Source organism: Chenopodium quinoa, unplaced genomic scaffold (assembly GCF_001683475.1).
Source record: "Chenopodium quinoa cultivar QQ74 unplaced genomic scaffold, ASM168347v1, whole genome shotgun sequence".
Classification (NCBI taxonomy): domain Eukaryota; kingdom Viridiplantae; phylum Streptophyta; class Magnoliopsida; order Caryophyllales; family Amaranthaceae; genus Chenopodium; species Chenopodium quinoa.
Window position 1 is genome coordinate 647,415 of NW_018744068.1, and position 27,402 is coordinate 674,816.

At 39.7% G+C, this 27,402-nt stretch overlaps 1 protein-coding gene and 1 long non-coding RNA gene across 2 annotated transcripts; one reads left to right on the forward strand and one right to left on the reverse strand.

The window, feature by feature from the left end:
• Positions 1 to 720: 720 nt before the first annotated feature.
• LOC110691144 lies at positions 721 to 5,614 on the reverse strand. Its single transcript, XR_002505205.1, has 5 exons — positions 3,000 to 5,614; positions 2,797 to 2,880; positions 2,464 to 2,559; positions 1,235 to 1,317; positions 721 to 1,133 (listed from the first exon to the last, which is right to left on the reverse strand). It is a non-coding gene; the product is annotated as an uncharacterized LOC110691144 (long non-coding RNA).
• Positions 5,615 to 17,965: 12,351 nt separating this feature from the next.
• LOC110691145 (early nodulin-like protein 1) lies at positions 17,966 to 21,028 on the forward strand. Its single transcript, XM_021868061.1, has 2 exons — positions 17,966 to 18,244; positions 20,302 to 21,028. Exons 1-2 carry the CDS (start codon positions 18,073 to 18,075, stop codon positions 20,736 to 20,738), a joined length of 609 nt encoding a protein of 202 aa, XP_021723753.1. The 5' UTR covers positions 17,966 to 18,072; the 3' UTR covers positions 20,739 to 21,028.
• Positions 21,029 to 27,402: the final 6,374 nt, after the last annotated feature.

The following is a 27,402-nucleotide window of genomic DNA, read 5'->3' on the forward strand; positions in this document are numbered from 1 at the left end:
ACAATAAACTCCGTTATCTTGTTGTGCGCACTAGTATGAGGAAAAAAGTACATGGATTAAAAATACATAGCAAATTAGCAACATCTTACGCATTGTATATTACGAAAATCACAATATCATGTGGCATCACCATTGGTGATTTCCATGTAGGACCTCGAGAGTTTATCTTCTTCATAACACTACATAGAAAAGTAAGTTCAACTTTGATTAGTATAATTAATATATATGAGTTAGGTTATGATAATCAATAACAAGAATTGAAGCTATGTATATTTACTTTTGCAATATGGACTTCACGAGGCGCTTTCTTGGTTAAGGTAACCGAGCAGAATCAAAGAAGAAGATTGTGTTACTGGAAACACAAATCACCAGTAGGGTCCAACGATAACTACGTACATACATTCACACGAGACAAACAAATCAATAATTAGGCAAGTACAGCGTATAAACTGGGAAAACAAATGAATTTGACAAGCATAATCTGACATACTCCTCATAATATGGGGCAAATATAAACATGTCTCCCGCACGCACTGATTCCTTGATACCCCGTGCAACATAGTACAACACGTCAGCGTGGTTGCCTAAGATTCTAGCAGTGGAGATCTGCTCAGGGCATAACCACCCAATTTGACACGGAGAACCAAGCTCCCATAAGTGCTCCTGAAGTGCTCTGTATGCATGATAATAGAATGTTAATCGAAAACCAACCGACAATCACCACTAAACTGAATAACATAAATTGAGTACTAGTTGAATTACCTGATGCATATTTGAATGAGGGAAATGTTAAGCATTGCACCACTTAGAAATTCCTTCACATCTTCTTTGAATAGCCATGCCATTGCATCATCATCGTAGTGGAACATTTCCTTAGGTAGTGGAACTTGAATGGGGCTGTCACTAGGCAACACGCAAACACGGTTGTGCAGTTAAGTTAACTCCTTAGAGAGCGATTGAAGCACCGTGTCTTCAACTAGTGGAGTAGCTTGCATAGCTGAACCTCGTGAAGAGCTCTTGTTCAACGCTTTTCCACTCACCGAGCCATGTTCACTCCTCTTCTTTGGCATCGGTTGATCAATGCTTTTTGGCCCCTCCACCCTCTTCTTTGGAGTTTGGCTTTTCCTCGATGGCTAATAAGACAAATCACACAAATGGTTAGAAAAGAATTTCATCCAACTCTTGGGATGAAAATCGAGTATAAAGTAAAGCGTGAACTTTAAATCTTAATTACCTGGTTCATCAACCGTATCCAAGCACATGGCCATTGCACAAAACTACCTTTTGCCGCCCAAAGTGTAGTAAACTCATCCTCCTCTACGGGCACAGGTATAAAGTGTTAGCACGGCAGATAGTTTAGAGTATTTTTTGCACCCAGGATACAAAGACTTTTTAGAAGCCTCCGATAATGACTCAAACACGTCACCTTCAAAACCACGCATCATCTCATCCACCCCTTCATCCTCGACTTCATCCACATGATCATCCTCAAATCCATCCTCAGCACCATCATCAACAATTTGTTCATCATTCTTGTATTCCTCGTCCACACAAATGTCACTTCTTCTATCATCATGCACATCATTCCCAATAACATCCCCACTGTACTCTCCTTCTTCACCGTGCCAAATCCACACATGGTATTTAAGCCTAAACCCACGACAAACTACATGATCTCTAATGATATCAACACTATTGACCACCTTCACATTATTACATCAACACAAGGACAATAGAGGCAATCGAAACCCATTCTGCGCTGATAAGATAAAGCCCTCTCGCAAAACTCTTGAACCCCATCAAATAATTCCAATGTATCACGTCTACCATACATCCAGCCACGATCCTTCTCCATTAAGTAAATTATCTCTAAACATGGCAACATATTACGAATAATGTATAATTGCTACATCTATTATATATATAAATCAAATTCAAACACACAACTTGCATATAACATTCATGCATATAGATACAAAAATGCATATATGCTTCCAAAGGGTCCTTATCACTCCAACCTAACCCATCCTTTGAACGTTTACTCTCACTAGTGAATGTATGTCGACTTTCCAATTTTAAGGAAAATCCGGCAGCATTTCCCTTCAGTTCTCCAAGTACACGACGTAGGTAATTACTTACCCACATATGTACCCAGAGAACATGGTGATCGAGGAAATGGTAAGCCAAGATGTTCCCTAAAATCGAAAAAAAAAGACATACATTCACCGCCTAAGTGAGAGTAAACGTTCAAGAACAGTCCCAACCGGGGACTATTCAAGATTTTCTCCTAATGAGAAAGCCTTGAACGGGTATCTAGGCATATGATGATACATGCAATCAATTAAAAAACAATGGATTAATCACACATCATGATAGAAGTTGCACTAAAGTTATATCATACACCATCTCCACAAAAGTGTGCAAACAAGAACTTATGTATAGCATATAAAGTTATATATATACCTGAGTACCTATAAAGTCTCAACACTCTCAACTAGAAGGTCAATGCCAAGGTCAATGCTTCGCCCAAAAATTCCTCTGAATCTTTTTCATTATAGCCTATATAGAACACAAATAGAAAACCAGATTAAGGGAAAAGATAAGAATGATATTAGTGAGCAAGAACAAGGACAATTTAGGATAAAGTTTATTAGTGATGATAAATAAAGTTCTCATAACAATTAGTGATGATAAATAAAGTCCTCATAACAATTTAGAATTATAGATAAATGCAGCTTGTACTAGATAGATTTCTCAGCTTATAAACAACAACAATAACAACTACAAAGGACTTACATTTGTGGAGGGGCAGCCTTGTGCGTTTAATGGAGGGGGAGCCTTGCGCGTTTAATGGAGTAGTTAAGTAGCAATTGACAAACCCTAGCAATTACAAGAAACTTACAAATATTAAACTAAAGACCACTTCCTCATAAAACCCAACAATGGTTTTAATGCAATACATGGAGAAGCTAAGTGAATGGAGGAGCGTTATTACTTACCTAGGTCGAAGCTGCTTCAATAATGCATGGAGGGAGGCAGAAGAGAAGAACTGAGTGCGTGCGTGAGGAGAAGAACAAAGCCCAGACAGGCTGCGTGCGTGAGGAGGCAAAAGCTTCAATGGAAGCTTCAATGGAGGAAGGGTTTGGGAAGAGGGAATGCAGAAAATTGAATTGAATTGAATGAAAGATGTGAGTAAGGTCGCTTAGCTTAACTGCTTCAATGGAGAGGAGAAAGCTCGCACAGCCTTTCAATGGAGATGGAGGGAGAAGAGAATAGGGCAAAAATGTCTGGGAATTTTTGAAGCCAAAACGAGGAATGAAGAAAGAATGCCGTTGAACCAAGTTGAAGCAGCAAAACCCGCGTTTTATTTTTTTAAATGGCACCGGTTTGAACCGGTTCTAACTACCTTAATTGCCACCTGTTTAAGGAGAACCGGTGCCAACTCCTTCCCCATCTTTTTTTTTTTTTAATTTTACAAGTTGCCACCGGTTTGAACCGGTGCTAATTGCATGCTTGGCACCGGTTTTGGTTAGAACCGGTGCCAACTCTTAATTTTTTTGGTCCCGCCCGTTTTATTTGGCATTGGTTTTTAAGAACCGGTGCTATAGGGGGGGTGCCTATTTAATTTTTTCTACTAGTGCCTCCACAAACTCTTTGAAATCTCTAACTTCATAATCTGTTACCTCACTCCCATTAATTCTATCATCAGCTTGCAACACAGAATTGAAATCACCTGTGCAAATCCAAGGAAGATACACAGGGCCAATAGCCCTTATACCTCCCCACAACTCTTTCTTATCCTGAATATTATGCAACCCATAGACAAAGGAAACATCAATCTGCCTACTGTAATCAACATAACTAACAAGACAATGAATGAACTGAGTGTGAATACTTATTAACTCAACATGGAGCCTATCACTCTTCCAGCCGAGCCATATTCTTCCTTTTCTAGAAACAGAATAATTACACACCCAAGTTAAGCCATAAGAGATCTTCTTCTGTATACCACTACTCTTATGCTGTTTAACTCTAGTTTCCAACAAACAAATTAACTCAAATTTAGTTCTATGAAGGAGGTGCCTGACATCAGCCACCTTACTGGGTTCATTAAGACCCCTAACATTCCACACAGTGAGGATCATTGCTGTATATGGGGCCCACCCCCGCTCGGTTCAGTAATATTCTGCCTCACAAGAACATTGTCTTCTGCATTTTGTTCATCAGATAACACATCATACTTGTTTGTAATCAGCACAGGCATCATGTTCTCAACAACTTCTTTCCCTTTCTTTTTCATAGTTTCCCACCCTCCATTAGTCTTTGATGGTAAACTAGAACCCTCTTTATTTCACTTTCTGAACTCAAGTTTTCTTCGGGGTTTGAGGCTTAGCAGCAGGCTGGTTCTGTTTAAGTTTCGGCTCCTCACATATATGACCAACATTATTGCACTTCCCGCAATAAGGAGGAGACCATTCATACTCCACAGTCAACTCCACAACCTCTACTTTAGGGCTCTCCACCTAGACAGATTTTTCTAGAGGCTTAGTAATGTCAATTTCAACCAACATCCGAGCAAAAGAAACCCTTAATTGCCTCGTTGTGCATTCATCAGCACAAATTGGAACACTAAGAGTGCTGCCAATCCTACCTAGTGTTTCAGGACCCCAACAATTGAGAGGAAGATTAGGCAACTTAATCCACAGAGGTACAGTACGCAAAATTTCAGCATTGAAATCGAATTTTTGTCAGACCAAGGTTTCACAATAGCCGGCTTTCCATAAAACATGTGAGGACCCCCACACAATACAGCATTCAAGTCAGTTTGAGAACACAAATTGATAATAAAATATCGCTCATAATGCTAGAAAACCTCGGGTTTATTATCAATTCCCCATTCATTCACAATAAAACGCTTAGCAGAAGCAATAGTAGGATAAAATTCAACCACATACAAGACTGCTGCATTACTCCACTTCCTAGTACCCTCTTCAATTTCATCAGTAGGTAATACAGCAATAGACTTACCATCCTTAATCTGAGGAGGGAAATAACTCAGAGAAACCCCCTTCGCATTCAGTTTACCATTGAAAGCGTGTACCCCAGTCACCCTACCTCGAAAATCACCAGTATCTGCAACATTAGAGCTAGAAAGAGGCGGAAAATCAGCTTGATTACCAGGAACCACAATAGGTGTAGCTGAAGAGCTAACCGCTTGACCAGTAGCCAATGGAACAGTAATCGGGGGATTAGAAACTGTTGCAGTCGATTTGGGGCTAATAGATCCAAAATTGAGAGCTAGGAGCTAGTTCAGCGTCCCTCCTAGTTACCTTCCCTGCTGACGGATGCACAAGACCAGGAGCAGGAGTTACCAACTCATCACCTTCATAAAAAACTTCATGCAATGGTGAAAACCCTACCGAAGTAGGAGCAAGCAAAGATTCAACTATTTCATTAGTGATTTTAGCAAGAGCAGGAGTAGATTGCTTTTTCTTTCGGGCCATAGCTTTTGATTTAGTGACAAGAAACCAGCAAAATCAGGAAACCATGGGCGGAAACAAAGCTTTCTCTCGCTAGCTTTCTCTCACTTGAATGTGGTTAAATGTGTTTGAAGTAGAACGTTATTAGTAGATAGATACAAGAATATTTTTTTTAAAATTCAATGAAGGACATATGACAAAATTTTACTTCTATCTTTAGAGTTATTCCATTTATATTTACAAGGTCAAACTTTGCAACTTTTACATAAATAATTACGAAGTATTATTTTTATGTAAATATGAAAGCGTAAATTATTAAGTGAAACTTTGTTAAATTTTTTAATGATGATTATTTTTAATTATCAATTTCTTAATCTTTTTCATATTGAATTGAAGATTGTAATGATCAAGGAATCGAAGAATACCAATTGATTATACTGTTTGGGTGTAGTCCATGTCTTAAGTCTATTATACATTTGGACAATGAGCCTTGGACATCTTGATACCTAAACTACCCTTACACTCCGAGGAAAATTCTGTTTCCAGAAACAAATATCATACAGATAAAAAAATGTAATCAAGGATGTGAAACGAGGGCAAAATAAATAAATTTGTAAGTTCTCCACCAAAAAAAATAAAATTGTAAGTTCATATGACTTCACACTATTTGAAGTAACAATATTTTTGAAAAAAAAGGAAATATAAACATAACTACTTTTGTTTACAATAATCTTTCTATTTAAAATCTTTTATTTATTTATTAATTTATTTATTTTGTTTACAATGATCCATTTAAATCTTTTGATTAATAAATATATGAGAAAATCTTTTAAATTTTTCTCTATATATTAAAAAACAAAGTCATATGAGTCTAGTTTGATTCTTCTTGGTTAGTACAACATTAAAATTTAATTTTTATAATTTTTGTCTTTTTGAGATTGAATATATTTAGATTCAAAGATTTGCATTGATATATATAAATGGGAAGAACCTGTTTCAAAATAAAAATAAAATGGGAAGATCATTTTAAACAGAGTGAGTAATTAATATTCATAAAATGGTATAAACTTGAGAATTCATGACAAAATCATGCTTACATCAGTGTAATTAATGTTTAATTTATTCTTATTATCCTTTTTTAGCTTTTTATATGTATATTAATGTTGACGACCATTCACAAGTCTACGCCTTGCACCTAGATTTTGGCTTCATTAGCATTGCCACTAATAATGGTAACATCCTTTAACTAATACGTTTAGACGAGTCAGTCACTGAAATGCTAGTTTCGCAGCTCATTTTTATCAGAAGAAAGGAAACCTCTAGCTAAACTTGACTCATGAACATGAATTGAGAAATATGTTCACATACGTCTCTTCTTATTAGGCCAAGGTAGCATTAAATCCTGTAGTTGAAATGTTGTAACTGCTCTCATTAAGTACAATTTAAACTTTGATTGATTACCCATTAGATTCCTTTCCTAAATCTATATCACCCCACGCTTTAAGTGCCAGAATACGACATTTCTGTTTTAGTTTGCATGTTAGATCTGGCAAAACGTAATGCTTGTATATATATATAGTTTTCCTTTTTGGTGCAGAATGAAGCAAAGGCGTTACAAATTAGAAATAAGGGAGGTAGTTTTGAGTTTTTAACATGCGACCTATTAGGCTCTGTTTACTTTGTTTATGATTTTATTTTTTTGTTTTTTTTTTTCCCTGACAGATGAAGAATCACTAATTAATAGCCATACGACATCTACATTATTAATAATAAAGATTTGTATTGTTTATTTCACCTTATTGTTTCTGAATTAAAATTATTTTTGCTGAACTGAAATTATTATAACTAATTCTTTTATTAAATTTTCATCTTTAAAGTTACTGATTTTTACTGAACTGAAATTATTTTGACTGAATTGAAATTATTTTACACAGCTAAACTTATTTTACTGAAGTAAAATTATTTTCACTAAATAGTGAAGTGAATAGAGTCTTAGGGCACAAACCCTCACTCTAGCTCGGCCCAATACCGCATTGGTCACTTGTATTGTTGTATACATGTAGTTAGAGTTGTCAAAAACTGACCCGACCGACCCGGTCTGAAATCGACCAGAAAAAATATTTGATTTAGATTTCAATTATAATATGGACTCAATAAATTAGCATGACTCAAGTTTGAAATTAGACCCAACCCGACTCAAACTTGCCGAACCTGATCCAAACACCCGAATTGATACTCTACATGTAGTGCTTAGGCATAGTTTTACGAATGGAACACTAAGACAATTGTTGTAAGAAAATTACGTGATTACTGAAAATAGCTTGAAACTTTGTCTGGTTCAGATTTTAGTAATGTTATACTCCCTCCGTTTTTAAATACTTGCTCCACTTTCCTTTTTTCGGCCGTTTTTTAAATACTTGTTCAATTTCCTTATTTAGAAAGTTTTTACAATATTTAATTCATTTTCTCTCAACTAGTAGACCCAACATAAATCATATTTAATTAATTTCATATTCTCTCTCCTCCAATTCTCTCAACTATTTTTGATTTTTACAACTTTTTATTTTCCACCTACCCCACTACCTTTATATTTTATTACTTTCTCCAATTTCTCCTAAAACTCAGCACATGCAGATATGGCGCAAGTATTTAAAAATGGAGGGAGTACTAGCTAGCCCTATATGCACATAAACTAAAAAAGGTTCCATGAACAACTATAAGATATTTCATATATAACTCACCAACTTATATTTGATTTTTCATTTTCACGGCCACTATAAAAATTTTCCACCCGCCAAAAAATTTATGACGTGAGAAAAAATAAATTATTGACATGGTTGTGGGTATATTATTAGGAAGAAAAATGATATAACTGTATCGTTGTGAATACTTTTTATAGATGGGCTCCTCATAAGGCGGTCCTTGAGCCGCCGCTTTAATCGGGTTAATGTTTCTCTTGTGCATATTTTTTTTTGCAGGTGCCGTATTTTATTTTTATGCTAAGCATGTAATGTATGATATAATATGATATGATTTTCCTTTTATTGTTATTGTTATGTAACAAATGTAAATAAAAAAACGAAATATCTGAATTTTCTATGATTCTATTTAAAGAATATATAATGAATTTGCTATAATAGTATTTTTTTTTTCCTTCGAGGCTTTATTTATTTTTGGAAAATTTTAAATTGTGATAAAAGGGATAGTTTTTCATTTTTTTGTTTGGAAGCTCGTGTTGTTGTGTTTTTCTTGGGGCAATTTGGTTATTCCATTATTTTGACACCAACTTTTTCCTTTCCTTCCCCTTCACTTAAATAAATGATGCTTAGTTTTTCACTTTTCACATTCTTGCTCCGAGAATTTACTTTTTATAAGGAGTACTATCTTTGTTTTATTTATTTTTACTACCTTCCAAAATACATGTCTCATTTTGATGTACTTTTGCACTGTATATTCACATACACAACTTTGAGCAATCTAATTAGTGCTTCATACAAAAGATTAAACGTAATCATGTGGCAATTTGGTAGATTCACATGAATAATGTATTGTTTATGAATTTCAACTTTTTATCATTTACACTTAATGATAATTAAAAATATTATTGGTCAAAGTTTCAAATTAATAAACGTGCTAGTCTAATTGAGACATACAATTTATTTAGAAACCGAGGAAGTAACATACTTTGTTAGGTCCATTTTATAGTTTGGTGTAACTCGAGCGAACCCAAATTAACTACTACTTTTGTTTCTAAAAAACTGCATTAAACTTTGACCATTACTTTATTTACTGTGTGTTAATATAAATTAACAAAAACTTGTAATTATGAAAATATTCATTATTATTAATCTAACAAAGCTTTCACATAATTACATTTTTCCTTATATAATAGTATAAAATCAAGTCAAAGTTAATATGTACGACAGTTCAAAAGTAAAATTGATACGCTTATTTAGGTACAGAGGGAGTAAATCCATACCCAAATGAACCTGACACTAAAGTAAAATACGTTGAATTACTTCCTTTTTTTTTTTTTTAAATGTTCCACTTCGGCTGACACATAGTTTTAAGTAATTTAATTGATTGTGATGTAAAGGGATTTAAGTGAGGATAGATAATGTATTTAAGAAATAATAGTGAGATTAATATTTTATTGAAAAGTAAGGGATATGAGAGGGAAAGAAATAAAATGAAGCACAAATGTAAATTTAGAATGGAGTAGTTTGCCCAGAAGATAGTATAGTATCTAAAAAAATGGCCACATTTAGTTAGTATAACACTTTAAAAAAAAATAAAAAGGGAGGGAGTTAACACGGCCAAACTACTTTATATATATATATATATATATATATATATATATATATATATATATATATATAAAGTAGTTTGGCCGTGTTAACTCCCTTTTTATATATATATATATAAAGGGAGTTATTTTACAGTACTCGACAATGTCAGTATGTCACCTATTATTTCAATTCATTTTCGAAATTGTACAAATATGATTAGTTATTTTTATTTCAAATAATTTATGTTTTAGATAAAAATAATGGGACCTTCGGCAAGGTCCTTTTCTATGGGCCGAAGACTGATCTCGGTCCAAGTGATGCCTGGGCCGAGGGTTTCCTGCACAGCAAACACACGTGAACTGGCCTCGAGGGTGTGCCGAGGAAAGACTCCTCCAATACCGAAGTCAGTACAATGTTTAGAGAGAGAAAGCTATGCAAGAGTATTAATTGCTTGAGGCTTAATGTGTGTATCCCCTAGAGAGAAAGGATTGAAGACTTTCATACCTTTTCTCAATAGATGTGTTGGTCGTGGATCAAGTGGGCTTGCCACATTGACCGGACCTTAGCTGACTTGACATGGTTTGGAGAATTGAACCTTAGCATTGGGCTTTGTAATTAAATGTGTGTATCCCCTAGAGAGAAAGGATTGAACCTTAGCCTTGGGCTTTGTAATTGAACCTTAATGTATGTATCCTCTAGAGAGAAAGGATTGAAGACTTTCATACCGTACCTTTTCTCAATAGATGTGTTGGCCGTGGATCAAGTGGGCTTGCCACATTGACCGGACCTTAGCTGACTTGACATGGTTTGGAGAATTGAACCTTAGCCTTGACATGGTATGGACCGGCCCAATTGGAGTAAATTGGACCCAAACAACTTGCCTCCTAGACCCGATTCGGAATCATGACAGGTCGGGTTTTGACTTGCAAAATGGATGGAAGTAAATGATTTAATTAGAGTTTGAATTTGGGTAGTTATTGAGGCAATAACAGTTATTTATAGAGTAATTAGGGAAGTTGGAAGGTTTATTGTGTAGTTAATTGGGGAAGTATTTAACGGTTGCATTGAAGTGGAGTTAGTGGGGGTTTTATTGGCAAAGACTCCCAGAATTCTGCTTCTAGAAAGTCTTTTTAAGCCACTCATCCCACTCTCTCTCCTCATTTCTTTGCAAATTTTCTTTCGTTCTTCGCTAATCACCACTATTAAACCGCTTTCTTTTTTCCGTAAATTCTCAGCAATCTGAAACCTGAAACCGAAGTTTGTTGCTCTAAACTCGTAGGTCGGCGAATTCCGCTTCTAATAAAGGTAATTTTCTTCGAAATTTCTTCGGATTCCTTTGATTTTTAGAGCATCCCCCTTTTTCTCGATTTCTCGAACTTCCACTGACGAGAAGGGCTCGAGACCGAGGAAAGAGACCTATGGTGGTCGATGAGGAGGAGGAAGTTCCTCAGCTGATTCCGCGACGCAATCGTCCGCTAGAGATGATGCTGCCTTTGAGCGGCCACAACCCTCGTCCCAAGGTTGGGACATCAGCTTCTTCCAGCGGAGCCGCGATTCCCGCGGTGCCGTTGTCATCCGCGCCTCCATGAGATTTAGGGGAGGCTAGCACCTCTGGCTAAGGCGGAGCGCCCGGACCTTGGGATTTTCCCCCTAAAGCAAGGGAGTGGGGCAACGTCCCCGAGAATTTTGGGTTGATGACCACCCCTCCTTATGACTGGAGGGTGAACGAGAGTCCCCTCTACCGCTTTGCCGAGCAAATTGAAATTTTTTACGGCATAATGGAGGCAGATGGATATTGGTGCCGAATGCCCACAGCTCCAGATAGGATTCATCGTCCTCCCCTTGGGTACATCGGGGTGTATACTCGGCAGCTGCAGTTTGGGCTTCGGTTCCCTCCGCACTCCTTTGTTGTTGAAGTGCTGAATGGGTATAAGTGTACAACATCTCGTTGTGCCTATTAACCCCCGCCAACATCTTAAGGGTAAAGAAATTCCTCTAGGTGTGCCTCTTTTATGGTTTTGCGCCAAGCCTCCATGTCTTTCGAAAACTTCACAAATTGGTGCTGAACCAACAATCAGAAGAACATCATGGCACTGGATGGTGGCGGATTAAGCCCCATAGGGGGCATCTCACCACTTGGCCTTGGATCTGGGTTCGGGTGCCCTCGGAAGAGGACCATCCGAACTATTTTGGTGGGCCGAGGTATTTAAGCGAGCCTGATCCCCAGATGAGGAGCATCAGACCAGACGAGTTCGATGATCATGAAAAGGAGCTGCTGAATCTCTTCGGCAAGAAGAAGAATCCAAGGGGCATGGGTCAAATGGCCCAAGTGCCCACAACTTTGCTGCCCTATTACCACCACATTTACCAGGAGAAGATGCTTGCCGTTGTCGGCCTCAGCCAAAAATACCAAGGGGGTAAGGAATTCGGCTGGGGCCGAAGGCCTTTGCTTTTCTCTTTTTTCTTTTACTGTTTTCTTTCTTCGTACTGACTAACCCTTGAATTTCGGCTTTTTAGTGCTGCACGAGGGAAATTCTGGAATTAACTAAAATCGGCTCGGGATCAACGCTGCAAGGCGGGTGTCGAAGAACGCTCCCGATATAATTGAGTCATCAGACCGGCCCCCTTCTTTGCGCAAGACTAAGCTTCAGATAGTCAGCGCTGCTGAGTACGAGGCACAGAAGGTCTGGTGGAAGAAATGTGACTCCTTCTTCCTTCTAAGCCCTACAGAACAGGTTGTTGTTGCTGCTGCTGCTCTGAGGCGGCAAGGGTTGCCGAGGTCTCTAGAAGTGGTGCTGAACCTTCTACCTCTACTGCTGATCCTTAGGAGGAAGCTGAATAAGAGGACGGGGCGACTGAAGAAAAACGTATGTTGAAGACTTCGGTGAGCCTTCTAGACTTGTCTTGGTGCTGCCTTTCTTTTTCGTTTTGTTGTTGTTTGTTTTTTTTTTTTTATATTTATTTTTGACTTGGTGCTCATACTAGTCTTTGCCCCCCTATTCCTTCTGTTGCAGCCTAACAAAGAAGAAGGAAATAAAGGAGAGCCGGCTGAGGAAGAATCCTCTTCAAACGAGTCCTCAGATGAAGAGATATCCGGCTCAAAGAGAAGAAGGGTTGTTTTTAACCTCGAGCAGTTTCAACCTGCCCTTGTTCTTGCAAAGAAACCTCGGCTTGAGGAGAACAAGCCAGAGGAAAGGAAAGAGAAGACTCCTTCCCCTCATGAGGTTCATGCCGAGGGAGATAATCTGATGAGCACCCCTCCTCCTGAGGCATTTTGGGAGGATGAGGTTATGCCGGAGGCTCCTCTTGAGACTCAGGAGGTTGGAATTTCTTGTTTGGCTCCTCTCTCCTCTCCTCGGCACGTGGCGAAGCCTTTTACTAATGAGGTTCAAAGGGAAGCTGATGCACTGCTCTTCCACCCTGAGGACGAAGAAGTACCAATTTTGAATGAAGACCCCTAGGGTTTGGATACTGATGATCTGAAGGAGGCCGAAGGGGAAGAGAAAGCTGAGGAGGGTAAGAACACCGATATGCATTCAACTTCGGCTACTGAATCCTTCAAGACGTTTCAGTCTACGGAGATGGGGTTCAACTCTGCCCCTTTGGTGCCTATTCTCGACTATGCTAGGAACGTCTTCAAGTCCTGGCATAGCTCGACCATGGACTACTTCGGCGACCTCTCTAGCATGTTTAAGCTGGAGAGGGTCAGGGCTTGGACCATTAGGGTTGCTGCTTGTGCATCTGAGCCACTTGCTAGGGTCCCGGACCCCTTTGTTGAAAATCAGAGGCTGCTGATGTCGGTAAATCTTTCGGTACAACTTTTTGACTTAAGTTTAAGCCCCCCCCTTTTTTTACCTCGGCTAATTATTGCTCCTTAACTTTGCAGGTCGTTCATAACCACTTCTTGGCTGTGGAGATGAATGATGAGCTGAGATCCAAGGCAGATAAGGGCAAGGAAGCTGAATTCCAAGCAAAGATTGCTGAGCTGAGGAGGCTAGATGCCGAGGATGCTGCCGCTACCCTTAGAGCTGACCTGGATTCCATGACTGCCGGTTTTCGGACCTTCTACCAGGATTTGGAGCAGATCGTCTTCCCTTGGTTAGACGAGGGTCATACGCTGGTCTAGGAGTATGGGGCTGCACACATTCCCAGCTTTAAGGCCCGCATTGAACAGAGGGTGCAGCGAGAAGTTGAGACTCGGGGTCTGATGGTCGAGGACTTCAAAGGGAAGGCTGCCCAGGCCGAAGACAAAAGCTAACAAGAGGCAGTCTGAACTTCAAGTCGAGATTCTACGACTTAGGAATGAGCTCGAAGCTCAGGACGCGGAGTTCTCTGAGGCTGAGCTTGGGCTGGAAGCCAAAGATGCCGAGCTTTACCAGGCCCACGCTGAGTTGAATGTTGTCCGAAGCCAGCTGAAGGCTCAGAGTGAAGGGGCTGCTAAGACTGAAGCTGATCTTGAGGCTGCCCGGAAGTTGATAGAATTCAAGATCTACAGCCAAAATGAATATGACGAGGGTTTTGACAACGGCTTCCAGACATCTCGGCGCCTTGCTTTCCATGTTGATCCAAACATTACTGGGACAAAGCTGAGGAGTAGTCCATGGATCCTAACGCCCCGCATCTGCATATGGCCCATCCTGCTGAGACTGCTTTCCCGGCTCGTCAGGCTAAAGCCAAAGCTCGAGCAGAGAAGGAAGCTAAAGAGAGGAAAAGAGAAGAAGCCAAGAAGAGAGAGTCTTAAAAGATTCTTGCTCAGCCTGCCTCCTCTTCAGCTGGTGCTAAGCTTCTAAAAGCCCAAGCGCAGTTGCTCAGCCTGATCCTGTCACTGTTGACAGATAATAGCAACTCGCACATTTGGTGGAAATGGTGGCTCAAAGGCCTTTCATTAATTTGAAGATGCACTTACATAGATTTTTCTGCCCCAAAGGGTTTACACATGACATTTCTTAAAATCATCAGCACTCTAGTGATTCTTCAGCTCAGTTCCATCCAACTACCGAAGTCGGTATGTTCCAGGCTGAAGTTCATCATAAATTTCATAGGGGCCCTCCCAAGTTGCTGAGAGTTTCCCGTAAATGCGTCCTTTTTGCACAGCTGCAGCATTCCGAAGAACAAGATCATTAATTTTGAGAAGTCTTGCATGAACTCTTCTGTTGTAAAATTTGCTGATCCTTTGCTTATATGCGGCCATTCTGCCTCGAGCCGAGTCCCGGACCTGGTCAAGAAAATCGAGGGATTCTTTCATGAGTTGTTCATTTTCTTCGGCTGAGAACAGATTTACACGCAAACTCTCTGTGCCGATCCTACAGGAAGGACGGCTTCGGATCAATACACCAGGTCAAAAGGTGAATATCCCGTAGCCTCTTTTTAAGTTGTTCGAAGTGACCAGAGGGTTCTTGGGAGTTCCTCTATCCACTTGGACTTTTAATCTTCATCCCTCTTCTTGAGAGCATTCAAGATTTTCTTGTTTACAGCTTCGGCTTGACCATTGCTCTGCGGATGGCATACTGCCGAGTATGCCAACTTTATGCCAAACTGGTCTATGTATCGCTTCAGCGGCAAATTATCAAATTGTCTTCCATGATCAAAGACAAGAGCCTTCGGAACCCCGAAGCGAGTGATGATATTCTACTAGATAAATTTCTAACAGTTTGCTCTGAGACGTTCGAGGTGCCTCAGCCTCGATCCATATAAAAAAATAGTCAATGCCAACTATCAGCCATCTTTTTTGGTTCGGGGCATCAAGCTAGGGTCCCAAGATATCCAGACCCCATTGGGCAAATGGAAGGGGATTCAGGATTGGCTGAAGATCTCGAGCTGGCTGATGGATGACTGGCGCAAATTTTTGACGTTTCACGCATTTTTTGACCAGCTCCTTAGTGTCTAAGATCATGGTGGGCCAATAATACCCTTCCCTCAATGCCTTGTGGGCTAAAGCTCTAAGGCTCTGGTCTTCCCTTTCCTCTGGCTCTAGCTTTTGGACTGCTGTCCCTTTGTCTTCCTAGCCCTAGATTGAGACTGGGATTTGGTTTTGTTCCACTCATCGGCTCAGATGTAATTATCCGAAACATCCAGAGCTTCCTCAAAGGTCTGCGGGGGACGCATGACCATGAAGTCGAGGAAATTCCCAGCTTGCAGCCAGTTTCGCAGTGCGAAAATGGCTAGCCCTTGATCCAGACTTGTAATTCTGGACGACTCGTTGCTGAAGCGCGTCAGATAGTATCGGAGCCTCTCGTCCTCCCCTTGCTGCAGACTCATCAGTTCTGCAGACGTCTTCTCTCGGCGGTTCGCCGTAGAAAACTTGCTCTTGAACTTGTTGGAAAGGTCTTTCAAAGTGGTTATCGAGCCTTCCTTTACTCCCTTGGTGATCCACGCTTGTGTAACACCTTTAAGAGTGGTCGGGAAATATTTGCACCAGGTCGCTTCGGACTTGGAATTCAGATACATGTGCCCCTCGTAAGAGGCAATGTGGTCCTTCGGATTTAAAGTACCGTCATAAGTTATGTGTGCCTGGATTTTCACCGTCGGCACATGCTCTTCCAAAATCCAGCTTTTAAAGGGTGAGCTGGTGGGAAACATCACGACCTTCCCCCTATGTCTAGCTGACAAGACCTGGCTCCTCCCTCTCAGAGAGGTTGAAGTGGTTTTCGTGCTTGGATGGGACGATTCGGAACAAGGCTCGGTTCCCTCGGGGTAGGTTAAGCGACTGTGCACGGTCACCTCCCTTGAGCCAAGACGTTCGTGAATGTTTCGGCGAGCAGGCTCTTGCCACGCAGAGGTGGTGTTGCTGCTTTTGTAACTTCGGGGGTCTTGGGTTTCGAATTTTCGAAGAATTGAGGGTTCTTTTTCCTCACCCGCTCAGTTCTCCAAGTGTCCTCCTCCTATTTATCCCCGAGCTCCTTGAAGGATGGAGCTCGTCCACTTTCCTCTTTGCCGGTTCTCCTTCTTAAGTTTCTTGGTGGAAGAGGCGAGTGGTCACGGGGTGGTGAAAAGTTTCCTCCTTGGGCCTTCATGAGGTCCATGAAGACTGCGACGGCTCGTGCCACTTCCTCCGTAGAGGGCCCCGTTTGAGGAGTTGCTCTCGAAAGAGACCGAGAATGGAAGCTTCGAGGGGGACTCTTTGCATTGGACTGACTTCGCCGATATGAGCTGGTCGGCTGGCGAGTATGATGGGATGGTGACCTCTCCTGAGCTGCCCTTTCCGAGGAAAAGGGAGAAGAAGAAGAAGGTTCTGGTGATGGTGGAGCAAGTGTATTCCTCCTCACATGAATTGGACCTTTCCTCGAAGAGGAAGGGTCATTCTTTTTAGTACTCTTAGCACTCTTACCACTCTTAGTCATTTTTTGCTAAGATTAGTTGATTCTTGGCTTATTTTTGAATGTCTTCCCCACAGACGGCGCCAAATTGTTTCTAATAAAAACAATGGGACTTTCGGCAAGGTCCTTTTTTGTGGGCCGAAGACTGATCTCGGTCCAAGTGATGCCTGGGCCGAGGGTTTCTTGCACAGCAAACATACGTGAACTTGCCTCGGGGATGTGCTGAGAAAAGGCCCCTCCGATGCCGAAGTCAGTACAATGTTTAGAAAGAGAAAGTTATGCAAGAGTATTAATTGCTTGAGGCTTAATGTGTGTATCCCCTAGAGAGAGAGGATTGAAGATTTTTATACCTTTTCTCAATAGATGTGTGGGTCGTGGATCAAGTGGGCTTGCCACATTGACCGGGCCGTAGCTGACTTGACATGTTTGGAGAATTGAACCTTAGCCTTGGGCTTTGTAATTAAATCATTTATGGACCGACACAATTGGAGTAAATTGGACCCAAATAATTTATAATCTTTTTAAAATGAAAATCTCATTGTATTCATCTTGTACTCATTTAGCACGTTTGCATGTTAGTAACAACTAACAAGAAGAAAAAAAAAGGACCGTTGCACATATAAATTCACGGCGACGTGTATGAATCTAACGTTGGCTATAAAAATAGATAGGAATCATAATTTTTTTACGTAACGCATTCGCTTAAAATTGCTAATATGACGACTTAATAATTATGAAAATTCAATCCAAATATTATTACAAAAGTTTACAACTAAGAGGTATGTTTCACAACGGTAACCTCGTGATTAATTCTTTCCTTATATATCCCAATGCTTTCCTTTATTTCTCATCACATTACTCAACCACTATAATACTTCTCTCTTAAGATTTTCTTGATCACAATTTATTGTCTTTCTCCTTCTTTTTCCTTTGAGTGCTTAATTAGTAATCACTATTATTCTTCTTTTTTTAAAAAAAAAAATAGTGATGGGATTCCAAAAATTTATGTTCTTGGTTTTTGTGTTGTTAATGATATGGATTGATTCATCCCGAGGATACAAATTTTCTGTTGGTGGAAAAGATGGATGGGTGTTAAATCCATCTGAAAGTTATAATCATTGGGCTGAAAGAAATAGGTTTCAAGTGAACGATACCCTATGTAAGTCTTCTTGTTAACATTTTTCATTTTTGTTTGTTTATTTATTTTTATGTATATGTAGGAGTGACATACATGTATCTCATTATACACGTTAATAAAAAATATTTCAAGTAATTTAGGATGGAGGAATTATAATTCATATTGTATATCTTAAGTAGAAAAATCATACTCATTTAATAAGAATTTGCATTTAAGAGTGTCCATGCATTTCCATGTATAGGATGATTCTAAATTATTGTATCACTAAATTTGTTTGATTAAGAATTTAATTTGCATGCAATGTGTATTTAGCCGAACTAAGCTGTAAAGTTTTAATTAGGGTATAGATGATTAGAATAGAAACAATTTTTGCTTGAGTATGTATATATTGTATAAGATGCAGGTTGGAAAATTTGACCATTATTTAAAATTTATTTACTCATTTCATATCTTACTAAGTTATGATCATATATGTCTTTAGTTGTTTTTAAAATTCAACATATATTTTAATTGACGTGGGGTAAAAAATATTAAAAAAAAAAAATTAAAAAAAAAAAAAAGTGAAGGTTGCTGGGGAATAAAAATTAAAAGTAAGGGATGTGAGAGTGTGGGAATCATTTTAGGAGAGAGAGATAAAATGATGGTATATATCTATTTAATCTAGTGTTGTATTTAAAAAAATAAATAAAAAAAATGAAAAAGTAAAGAGAATACATTTTTTTTAAAGGTAAAATACATGGGTTAACAATCCCCCTATCATAGAAAAGGATCATTAAAATCTAAAAGTCTACATATCACATGATCGAACTAGTAGATTAGGATAAAAAAAAATAATAATAAAAAAAAGTAAAGCTCTAAAAAAATTATGTGTATTCCAAAATTCTGGTCTTCTTCAATCAGGTTCTCAAACCAATCAAAGCGACGAAAACTCTCGCGAAAAAAAAGTAAATACAAACTAATGCTTCTCAAGGAAGCTATACAAAAAGCTTTCATAGGAAGGTAAACTAAAGTTAAATAATTACTGTAAAACACTATGACCGAAGGAGGTTTGCCGACAATCAAACGGAGACCGAGCCGCAAAGTCGATGGTGGTGGAGGCGGCGGTGCTGACAGTGGAGGCGGTGTTGGTGACGGTGAAGGCGGTGGTGAAAGCGGCGGAGTCGGTGGAACCATGGCTTTTCGAATTCCACCAACATGAACCCTAGATTTCCAACCAACCACAAATTGAAGTGGGTTGAAGCATAGAAAACGAAATCAAAGGAATAACCCATAATATCAAAGGTCAAAGCCGACATGCATGATATAAAAAACAAGATCTTAAAAATCTTGTTAAATTTCCAACCCTACGTTAATCATCCCTTTATAACTAAAGAGAGAATAAGATGAAGGGGCTACTTCAAAGGAGGAGCCGACATCGACGGAGGTTGCGCGGCAGCGGCATTAGCGGAAGCGGTGGAGGCGATGGCAAAAAGCAAGGAATACATGCTTTAAATCAAGAAAAATGAAGCCAAGAAAGAGAGATCATAGGAGAAGAGGAGAAAACACAAGAGGGAGATCAGAGGAGAGGAGAATCTAAAAGAGAAAACTAAAAAAGAAAGAAAAAATAGGAAAAGCAAAGGAGGTGGTTTTTAGAGCCCTTCTCTCTAAAAACCAACTCAAGTTGAAATAATATTTATATCAGCAAAGAGAATACATGGAAATGCACTTAGTATATGTTTTTGTGGAAACTATTTCAAATTAAAATTGAATCATAATTAAATTAATTCATAACTAAATTTTTATTATGACATTACTTTAAAATTATTACCTTAAAACAGAAGTTTTTCACATTAGATGTAGGGGAAATAAAAATTAGGGAAATTTTTTTTAGTAAAGTATTACTTTTAACATATTCATGAAATTCATCAAAGATTAATATTTTCTCACTAGATATAGAATAGGATTAGAATACATATTCAAAATTATATTCTGAATTATACAATATATATATATCCTAAATCTAGAAGGTAATATTTTGTATGGGTATATTCTGTATCAAAATTTAGTAGTTTATTATAACTAATTAATTTTGATTTCAGTTTTCAAGTTGAAGAACGGAAATGACTCGGTTCTTGTAGTTACAAGAGAAAAATACAACCGATGCAACGGGAAAAAGCCAATAAAAACCTTAACTGAAGGGAAATCAGAGTATATTTTTGGAAGATCAGGGCCACACTACTTCATTAGTAGCAGTGAAGATCATTGTAAAAAAGGGCAAAAACTTGTCATTGTGGTCCTTGCTGTTAGGCCTAAGAAGCCTAGTCCTTCACCTGCTTCGCCCCCTTCCGCTTCCCCTACGCCATCAGCTTCAATCCCAGCTCCGTCTTCAAAAGCCCCTTCGCCGAGCCCGTCGGATGCTGATGTTCCATCCAACAGTCCCAACAAATCTTTTGTTGTGGGTTTCACTGCTTTCAGAACCAATTGGCTACTTAGTTTTGTTGTTGGAGTTGGTGTGTTTATGTTTTGTTTTGGATAGATGGTTAAGTTATTTGCTTTGGTTTAATTAAGAGCACCTCTTAATACTATTATTTGTGGAGTAATAAATTGAAATGTTTCTCTATCAAAAACTTAATTGAGATTGCATTGTTTTTACCATTTCCTCTATTTTTTTTAATTGCATCATTTTTCTTTATTGAAATTTTCTTATTAATTACGCAATTTTTTTTATTTAGTATATTCGCACATAAAATATGCTAATAAACCATTGTTCACATGTGTTATTAACCATTATTACCCTACATTTTCTCTCTCTCGGTCATTTCTTTGTATCTCATTGGTAAATTTGACAATCCTCACCTTTTACTCTTCTTAATTTTTTTGAACATATATGGTGGCGATTAAAACAAAACGATGGAATCATAATTTAATCCTATTCATAACATTTAAGGTCTTTACTCCAATTTGCTATGCAGTGTTATTTTCATGTATCTTATTTACATTTAGTTTAGGCTTGGGAGTTTCCCCAATTCAACATATTTTCATTTATTAAAAATTTACTTTAAAAAGAATAATATCCAATATTTCATGGTTTGGTGATAGGCCTGTAGGGTTTCGTAGAGACCCACTCTACGCGAAAGGACACCCATCAAGACCCGTCCCGATAACTAAAGCAAATAAAGCATGCAAAACATAATTAATACATAATTAAGAGAAAAGGGGGAAAAGAATTATACCCTAGACGCGTGCTTCGCTCACCAAAAGAGCTCTTACTTGAACCCCGCAATCGCAAGGTCTCCGACGGCTCGTACCCACGAACTCCGACCCGAGTGATCCAAGTCCCGAAGGTTAGTAGGGACCCGATCAAATAAAAAAGGGAGTTTTACGAACTTAAGGCTTTCTCAACAATGGAGATACCTTTTGAGTTCTATTCAAGTTGTGTATTCTCAAAATCCCAACCAAGGGGTATTTATAGAGAATGGGGACTTGAATCCCATTTCATAATCAATGTGGGATTATGTGCAAATGCACTAATTTATCTAATTCTAAAATAAATTATAAAGCAAATGCAATCACAAGACAACAAGTGGCAAGAGGAGAGAATGGGTTAGGTGAGGACCATATCCCATGGGGGGACCATTGCCTTGCTCCCCAAGGGAAGCCTTGAGGCCTTGGTCCCCACCTCTCCTAAACCGCCACCCACAAGGGCTGATGGGCTGGTAGCCAGCTAGCATGCCAGCTTACCAGCCAGCTCAAGGTGCCAGCACGCACTGGCCCCAGCATGCCCAGCATGTGCGTGCTGCTGGGTTGCTGGGCGCTGCTAGCGTAGTGCTGCTGTCTAGCCAACGCACACACACACGCACATCCTTGCTGGCTAGTGCGTAGCGCTACTGCCTAGCCTCTCGCACACACATCGCATAGCCAACATGCGTGCTGCTAGCGAGCCACGCATGCTGGGCATTACCTCGCCAGCCACACGCACAAGCATGCTATTGCTTGGTGATGTGCTAGCGATGCACACGCACATGGCGATGCTGCCTAATGCTGTGATATGTGTTGCGATAGTGCATTGAGCTGTGCGAAGGCACATACGCATGCACACACGCCAGTACCTATCACTGCGATGGTGTTGTGCTGTGCGAAAGCACACACGCACGCACACACGCTAGTGCCTAGCACTGCGATGGTGCTGCTATGTGCGTCTAGCACGCAACGTGTGCCTAGCCATGCATTGTTCATACTAGCTCGAGCTAGCCTAGCGTCCACATGTTTAGGCCATAGTGATGCTACGGCTACGCTCGAACTTGTTACTTGTGATTTTGCGACGCTCGGTTTCGACGCCCTCGGCTCGATATCCGACGTCTGTGTTCGTAAAAATCCGACGACTCATTGAATCCTTCGGATTGATTCGTCGTCTCGGATCGGTTGTTCGATTGGGTTTGACCCGAAGGGTTCAGTTAAGATTAATCTTTAATATTAATTGTGCCTTAATATTACTGATTGAAAGCGGCCTCCACCTAGGCATTCCGATCACTTGATCTTACTGAAGAATTAGCTCTTTAATAATTCTGAACACTCTATCAGAACAATACACTTGTTGGAAGGACACCATTCCTTTTAATCTCCCACTTGTCCTTCCGGACAAGTGTGCATGCAGTGTATAGCCCATTTCCTATGTCGCTTAATGTCTCTTCGTGAACTATAAGGTAAGATTCATCGTCATCCTTATTACGTTCAGAAGTGTTTCTCGGTCTCCGAGTTTGACTGTCAATAAGCAGATGATTTCTAAAATCCATCTGAGCACGACCATGCATTTTCACAGTCTCGCTCTTCGAGCGGCCTTGTAAACAACAAAACATGTTCCCTATTGTTAATAGGGGACATTACCAATCTTGTACTGTAAGTTTCTCTTACTAAGAGGACCTAATCTCCCGAGTATTCCCGTTATGATCCCCAGTTACGGCAGACGTTAGGCAACATCAAAGAGACTAGTACTCAAACAAGAAAATTTCACAATACTTATGGTTGAGGAAACAGGTTCCGATAGCTATAATGAGAAATGTACTTATGACAATTTTGAATCTCTTAAAGTACTCTCATAGGTCTATCTAGTACAGTTCTAAACTAGCACTTGTGCAAATGATTTATGACCATTACGTCCTTGCAGCACAAGAAACGGTGCTGTAAATCATACTACACACTAATCTCTGGTGGTCATCAATCGTCCATCAGTTAGATGACCTTGATTAGGGATAATTTTCGATTTAAATATTCAATGTTCACTTAACAGGTGTTTCTTTATCCAAGACATGGTCTTGATACCCTGTTTTGAATATTTCCATAAAACGAATGGACTCATTATTTAATTCTAAACCACAATTAAATAGCAATGGAGTGAATATAAAATTTAAAATTCATTACTCCATAAATGAATGGTTTCAACACAGTTTCTTACATTAAAACGTCTAGTTTAATTAAAACACATGTACAGGGAATTTCAAAGCCAATCTCCAACGTGCTTAATTCCCATTGCCTCAATGTGCTTGTTGTGTTTCACTTGAGGCAGAGGTTTAGTAAAAGGATCGGCCACATTATCATCCGTTCCTATCTTGCAAATTTTGATTTCACCTTCGGATTTCCATTCCCTTATCATGTGAAATCGCCTCTAGACATGTTTGACCTTCTGGTGCTCTCTTGGCTCTCTAGCCTGAGCGATAGCTCCATTGTTGTCACAATAGAGATCTATCGGACCCTTGATGGAGGGTACAACACCAAGTTCACTGACAAACTTGCGAATCCAAACAGCCTCCTTAGCGGATTCTGAAGCTGCCAAGTATTTGGCTTCAGTTGTTGAATCTGCAGTGGTGCTTTGCTTGGCACTCTTCCAACTAAACGCTCCTCCATTTAGGTAAAATATGTACCTTGATTGTGACTTGAAGTCGTCTCTGTCAGTCTGGAAGCTAGCGTCGGTGTAACCGTCAACAACCAAATCTTTGTGCCCACCATAGACCAGGAATTTATCCTTGTTCCTTTTCAGGTACTTTGGGATATTCTTGGCCGCAGTCCAATGTGCCTCTCCTGGGTTTGATTGGTATCGGCTCGTATAGCGCTTAAAGCATACGATACATCTGGCCTGGTACATATCATGGCATACATGATCGACCCAATTAGCGAAGCATATGGAATCTGATCCATTCTCTCTCGCTCAACAGGTGTCTGTGGACACTATTTCTTGCTGAGAGTCACGCCATGGGACATGGGTAGGTGCCCTCTTTTGGCATTCTCCATGTTGAATTGTGCTAGTACTTTATCAATGTAAGTACTCTGGCTCAATCCAATCATCCTCTTAGATCTATCCCTGTAGATCTTGATGCCCAGTATGTACTGTGCCTCACCTAACTCCATTGAAAAGCACTTTCCCAACCAACCCTTTACGAACTCTAGTAATTTTGTGCTGTTTCCAATGAGCAGTATGTCATCGACATATAGGACTAAGAATGCGATGTCACTCCCACTGACCTTCTTGTAGACACAAGACTCATCTGGATTCTTGATAAAACCAAACTTGCTGATGGCTTCATCAAATAGCAGATTCCAACTTCTGCTTGCCTGCTTCAGTTCATAAATGGACTTCTTAAGCTTGCATACCTCTCCAGCGTTACTTGGATCAACAAAACCTTTTGGCTGTTTCATATACACAGTTTCTTCCAAAATCTCATTCAAGAAGGCGGTTTTGACATCCATCTGCCATATTTCATAATCGTAATATGCAGCAATCGCTAGGATAATCCGGACAAACTTTAGCATTGCAACTGGTGAAAAGGTTTCATCATAGTCAATCCCGTGGATTTGTCTATAACCTTTGTCCACCAGTCTAGCTTTGTATATTGATACATTTTCATCTTTGTCTATCTTCAGTTTGAAGATCCATTTGCAACCGATGGGTGTGTAACCCTCACGCAAATTCACCAAGTCCCAAAATTGATTTTCAGACATGGAGTCCACCTCGGATTTCATGGCCTCTTGCCATTTAGTAGAGTCGGGGCTCGTCATAGCTTGTTTGTATATCGCTGGCTCATCACCATCCATAACTAGGATGTCCTGATCATCGGTTAAGACAATACCAAGGTATCTGTCTGGTTGAGATCTTGGTTGTTGCGACCTACGAAGGGTAATGGGTTGAGCATTTACATTGTCTATTTGATTCTGACCAATCTTCTCAGCTGCTTCCAAAGCACTTAGATTGTCAGTTTTATCAGGTTGACAATGTTGCTCGTCCTTTGGAACTTCGTCGAGTTCGATTTTCCTCCCATTTGTCATTTTGAAAAGGTGTTCCTTCTCCAAAAAGACACCATCACGAGCAACAAACACTTTCTTCTCGGATTTATTATAGAAATAATACCCTTTAGTTTCTTTTGGATATCCCACAAAGAAACACTTGTTTGATTTGGGGTGAAGTTTGTCCGAAATTAATCGTTTGACATATGCTTCGCATCCCCAAATCTTGAGAAAAGACAACCTAGGAGGTTTCTTAGTCCATAATTCATATGGAGTCTTTTCAACAGCTTTTGACGGAGCTCGGTTTAGTGTTAGTGCCGCGGTTTGTAGCGCATGTCCCTAGAAAGAGATAGGAAGTTCACTAAGACCCATCATTGATCGAACCATGTCTAACAAGGTTCGATTCCTCCGTTTGGACACTTCGTTCCATTGAGGAGTTTCGTGAGGTGTTAGCTCTAAAAGAATACCATTTTCTTTCAAGTGATCGTCGAATTCATGGCTCAAATATTCGCCACCTCAATCCGATCGAAGGGCTTTAATTTTCTTGCCAAGTTGATTCTCAACTTCTCTCTGAAATTCTTTGAATTTCACAAAAGATTCAGATTTATTCGACATTAGGTAGACATAGCCATATCTACTAAAATCGTCGGTGAAAGTGATGAAATATCGGTAACCTTGTCTTGCGGGTGTACTCATTGGTCCACATACATCCGTGTGTATTAGACCTAATAAGTCACTTGCCCTTTCTCCCAACTTGGAGAATGGCTGTTTTATCATCTTGCCTAATAGACATCCTTTGCAATTTTCAAACGACTCCAAGTCGAATGAGTCAAGAACACCTTCTTGTAGAAGTTTCTTGATGCGTTTGACGTTCATATGGCCAATACGACAATGCCACAAGTAGGTTTGATTCGACTCGATGGTCTTAGCCCTTTTGGTGGTATCATTAATGTTATAAACTTGTTTGTTAAGAGAAAGCACATAAAGACCATTTTCTGAATATGCCTTACCATATAAAACATTATCGAAATAAAATGAACAACTATTGTTCTTAATTCGAAATTCAAAACCTTTGGCGTCCAACGCCGAAATTGAAATAATGTTTTTGGTAACTCTATGAACATGATAACAATTGTCAAGTTCTAAAATAAGCCCAGAGGGCAAATACAAACTGAGAGTTCCAACTGGAGACGACAGACATCCTTGCTCCATTGCCGACCCGAAGCTCGACCTTTCCCTTCTCTACCCTCCTATTTATCCTTAGTCCCTGAGCATGGGAACAAAGGTGTGAGCCACATCCGGTATCTAATACCCATGATATTTTGCTAGCGAAGTTTAAGTCTATAACAAAAATACCTGATGAAGAAGTAACGGTGCCGTTCTTCTTATATTCCTTGAATTTGAGGCAGTCTCGTTTCCAATGTCCCTTCTTCTTGCAATAGAAACATTCGGAGTCGGATTTGGAAGAGGCTAACTTTTTGTCCTTGCTGCCCCTGGCAGTGTTTGACTTAGGCGAAAAAAATTTCTTTTTCCCTCTAAAGCTCTTCTTCTTGCCCGGACGCTTGAATGGCTTGCCCTTCCTCACCATGAGCATGCCATGCTTGCCTTCATCCTTGAGGGTTTGCTCAGCTTGCTTCAACATACCATGAAGCTCAGTGAGGGTTTTCTCCATGCTATGCATATTATAGTTCATCTTGAACTGATCATAGACTTTGTGAAGCGAGTGGAGAATGATGTCAATTGCCATCTCGGTTGAATACCCAGCATCAAGCCTTTCCATGTTCTCAAATAATCCAATCATTTTGAGGACATGCGGGCTGACTGGCTCTTCTTTCTTGAGCTTAATCTCAAGGATCTGCATGTGGGTTTCGAACCTTTCAGTTCGGGCCTGCTCTTGGAACATATTCTGCAGCTCAGAAATGATC

Excerpts from the sequence above, each read along its gene's own strand:
- LOC110691145 (XM_021868061.1), top strand. The coding sequence starts at position 18,073 with ATGGGATTCCAAAAATTTATGTTCTTGGTTTTTGTGTTGTTAATGATA. Across the intron at positions 18,245-20,301 it reads TCAAGTGAACGATACCCTAT|TTTTCAAGTTGAAGAACGGA; the intron begins GTAAGTCTTCTT and ends TTTTGATTTCAG.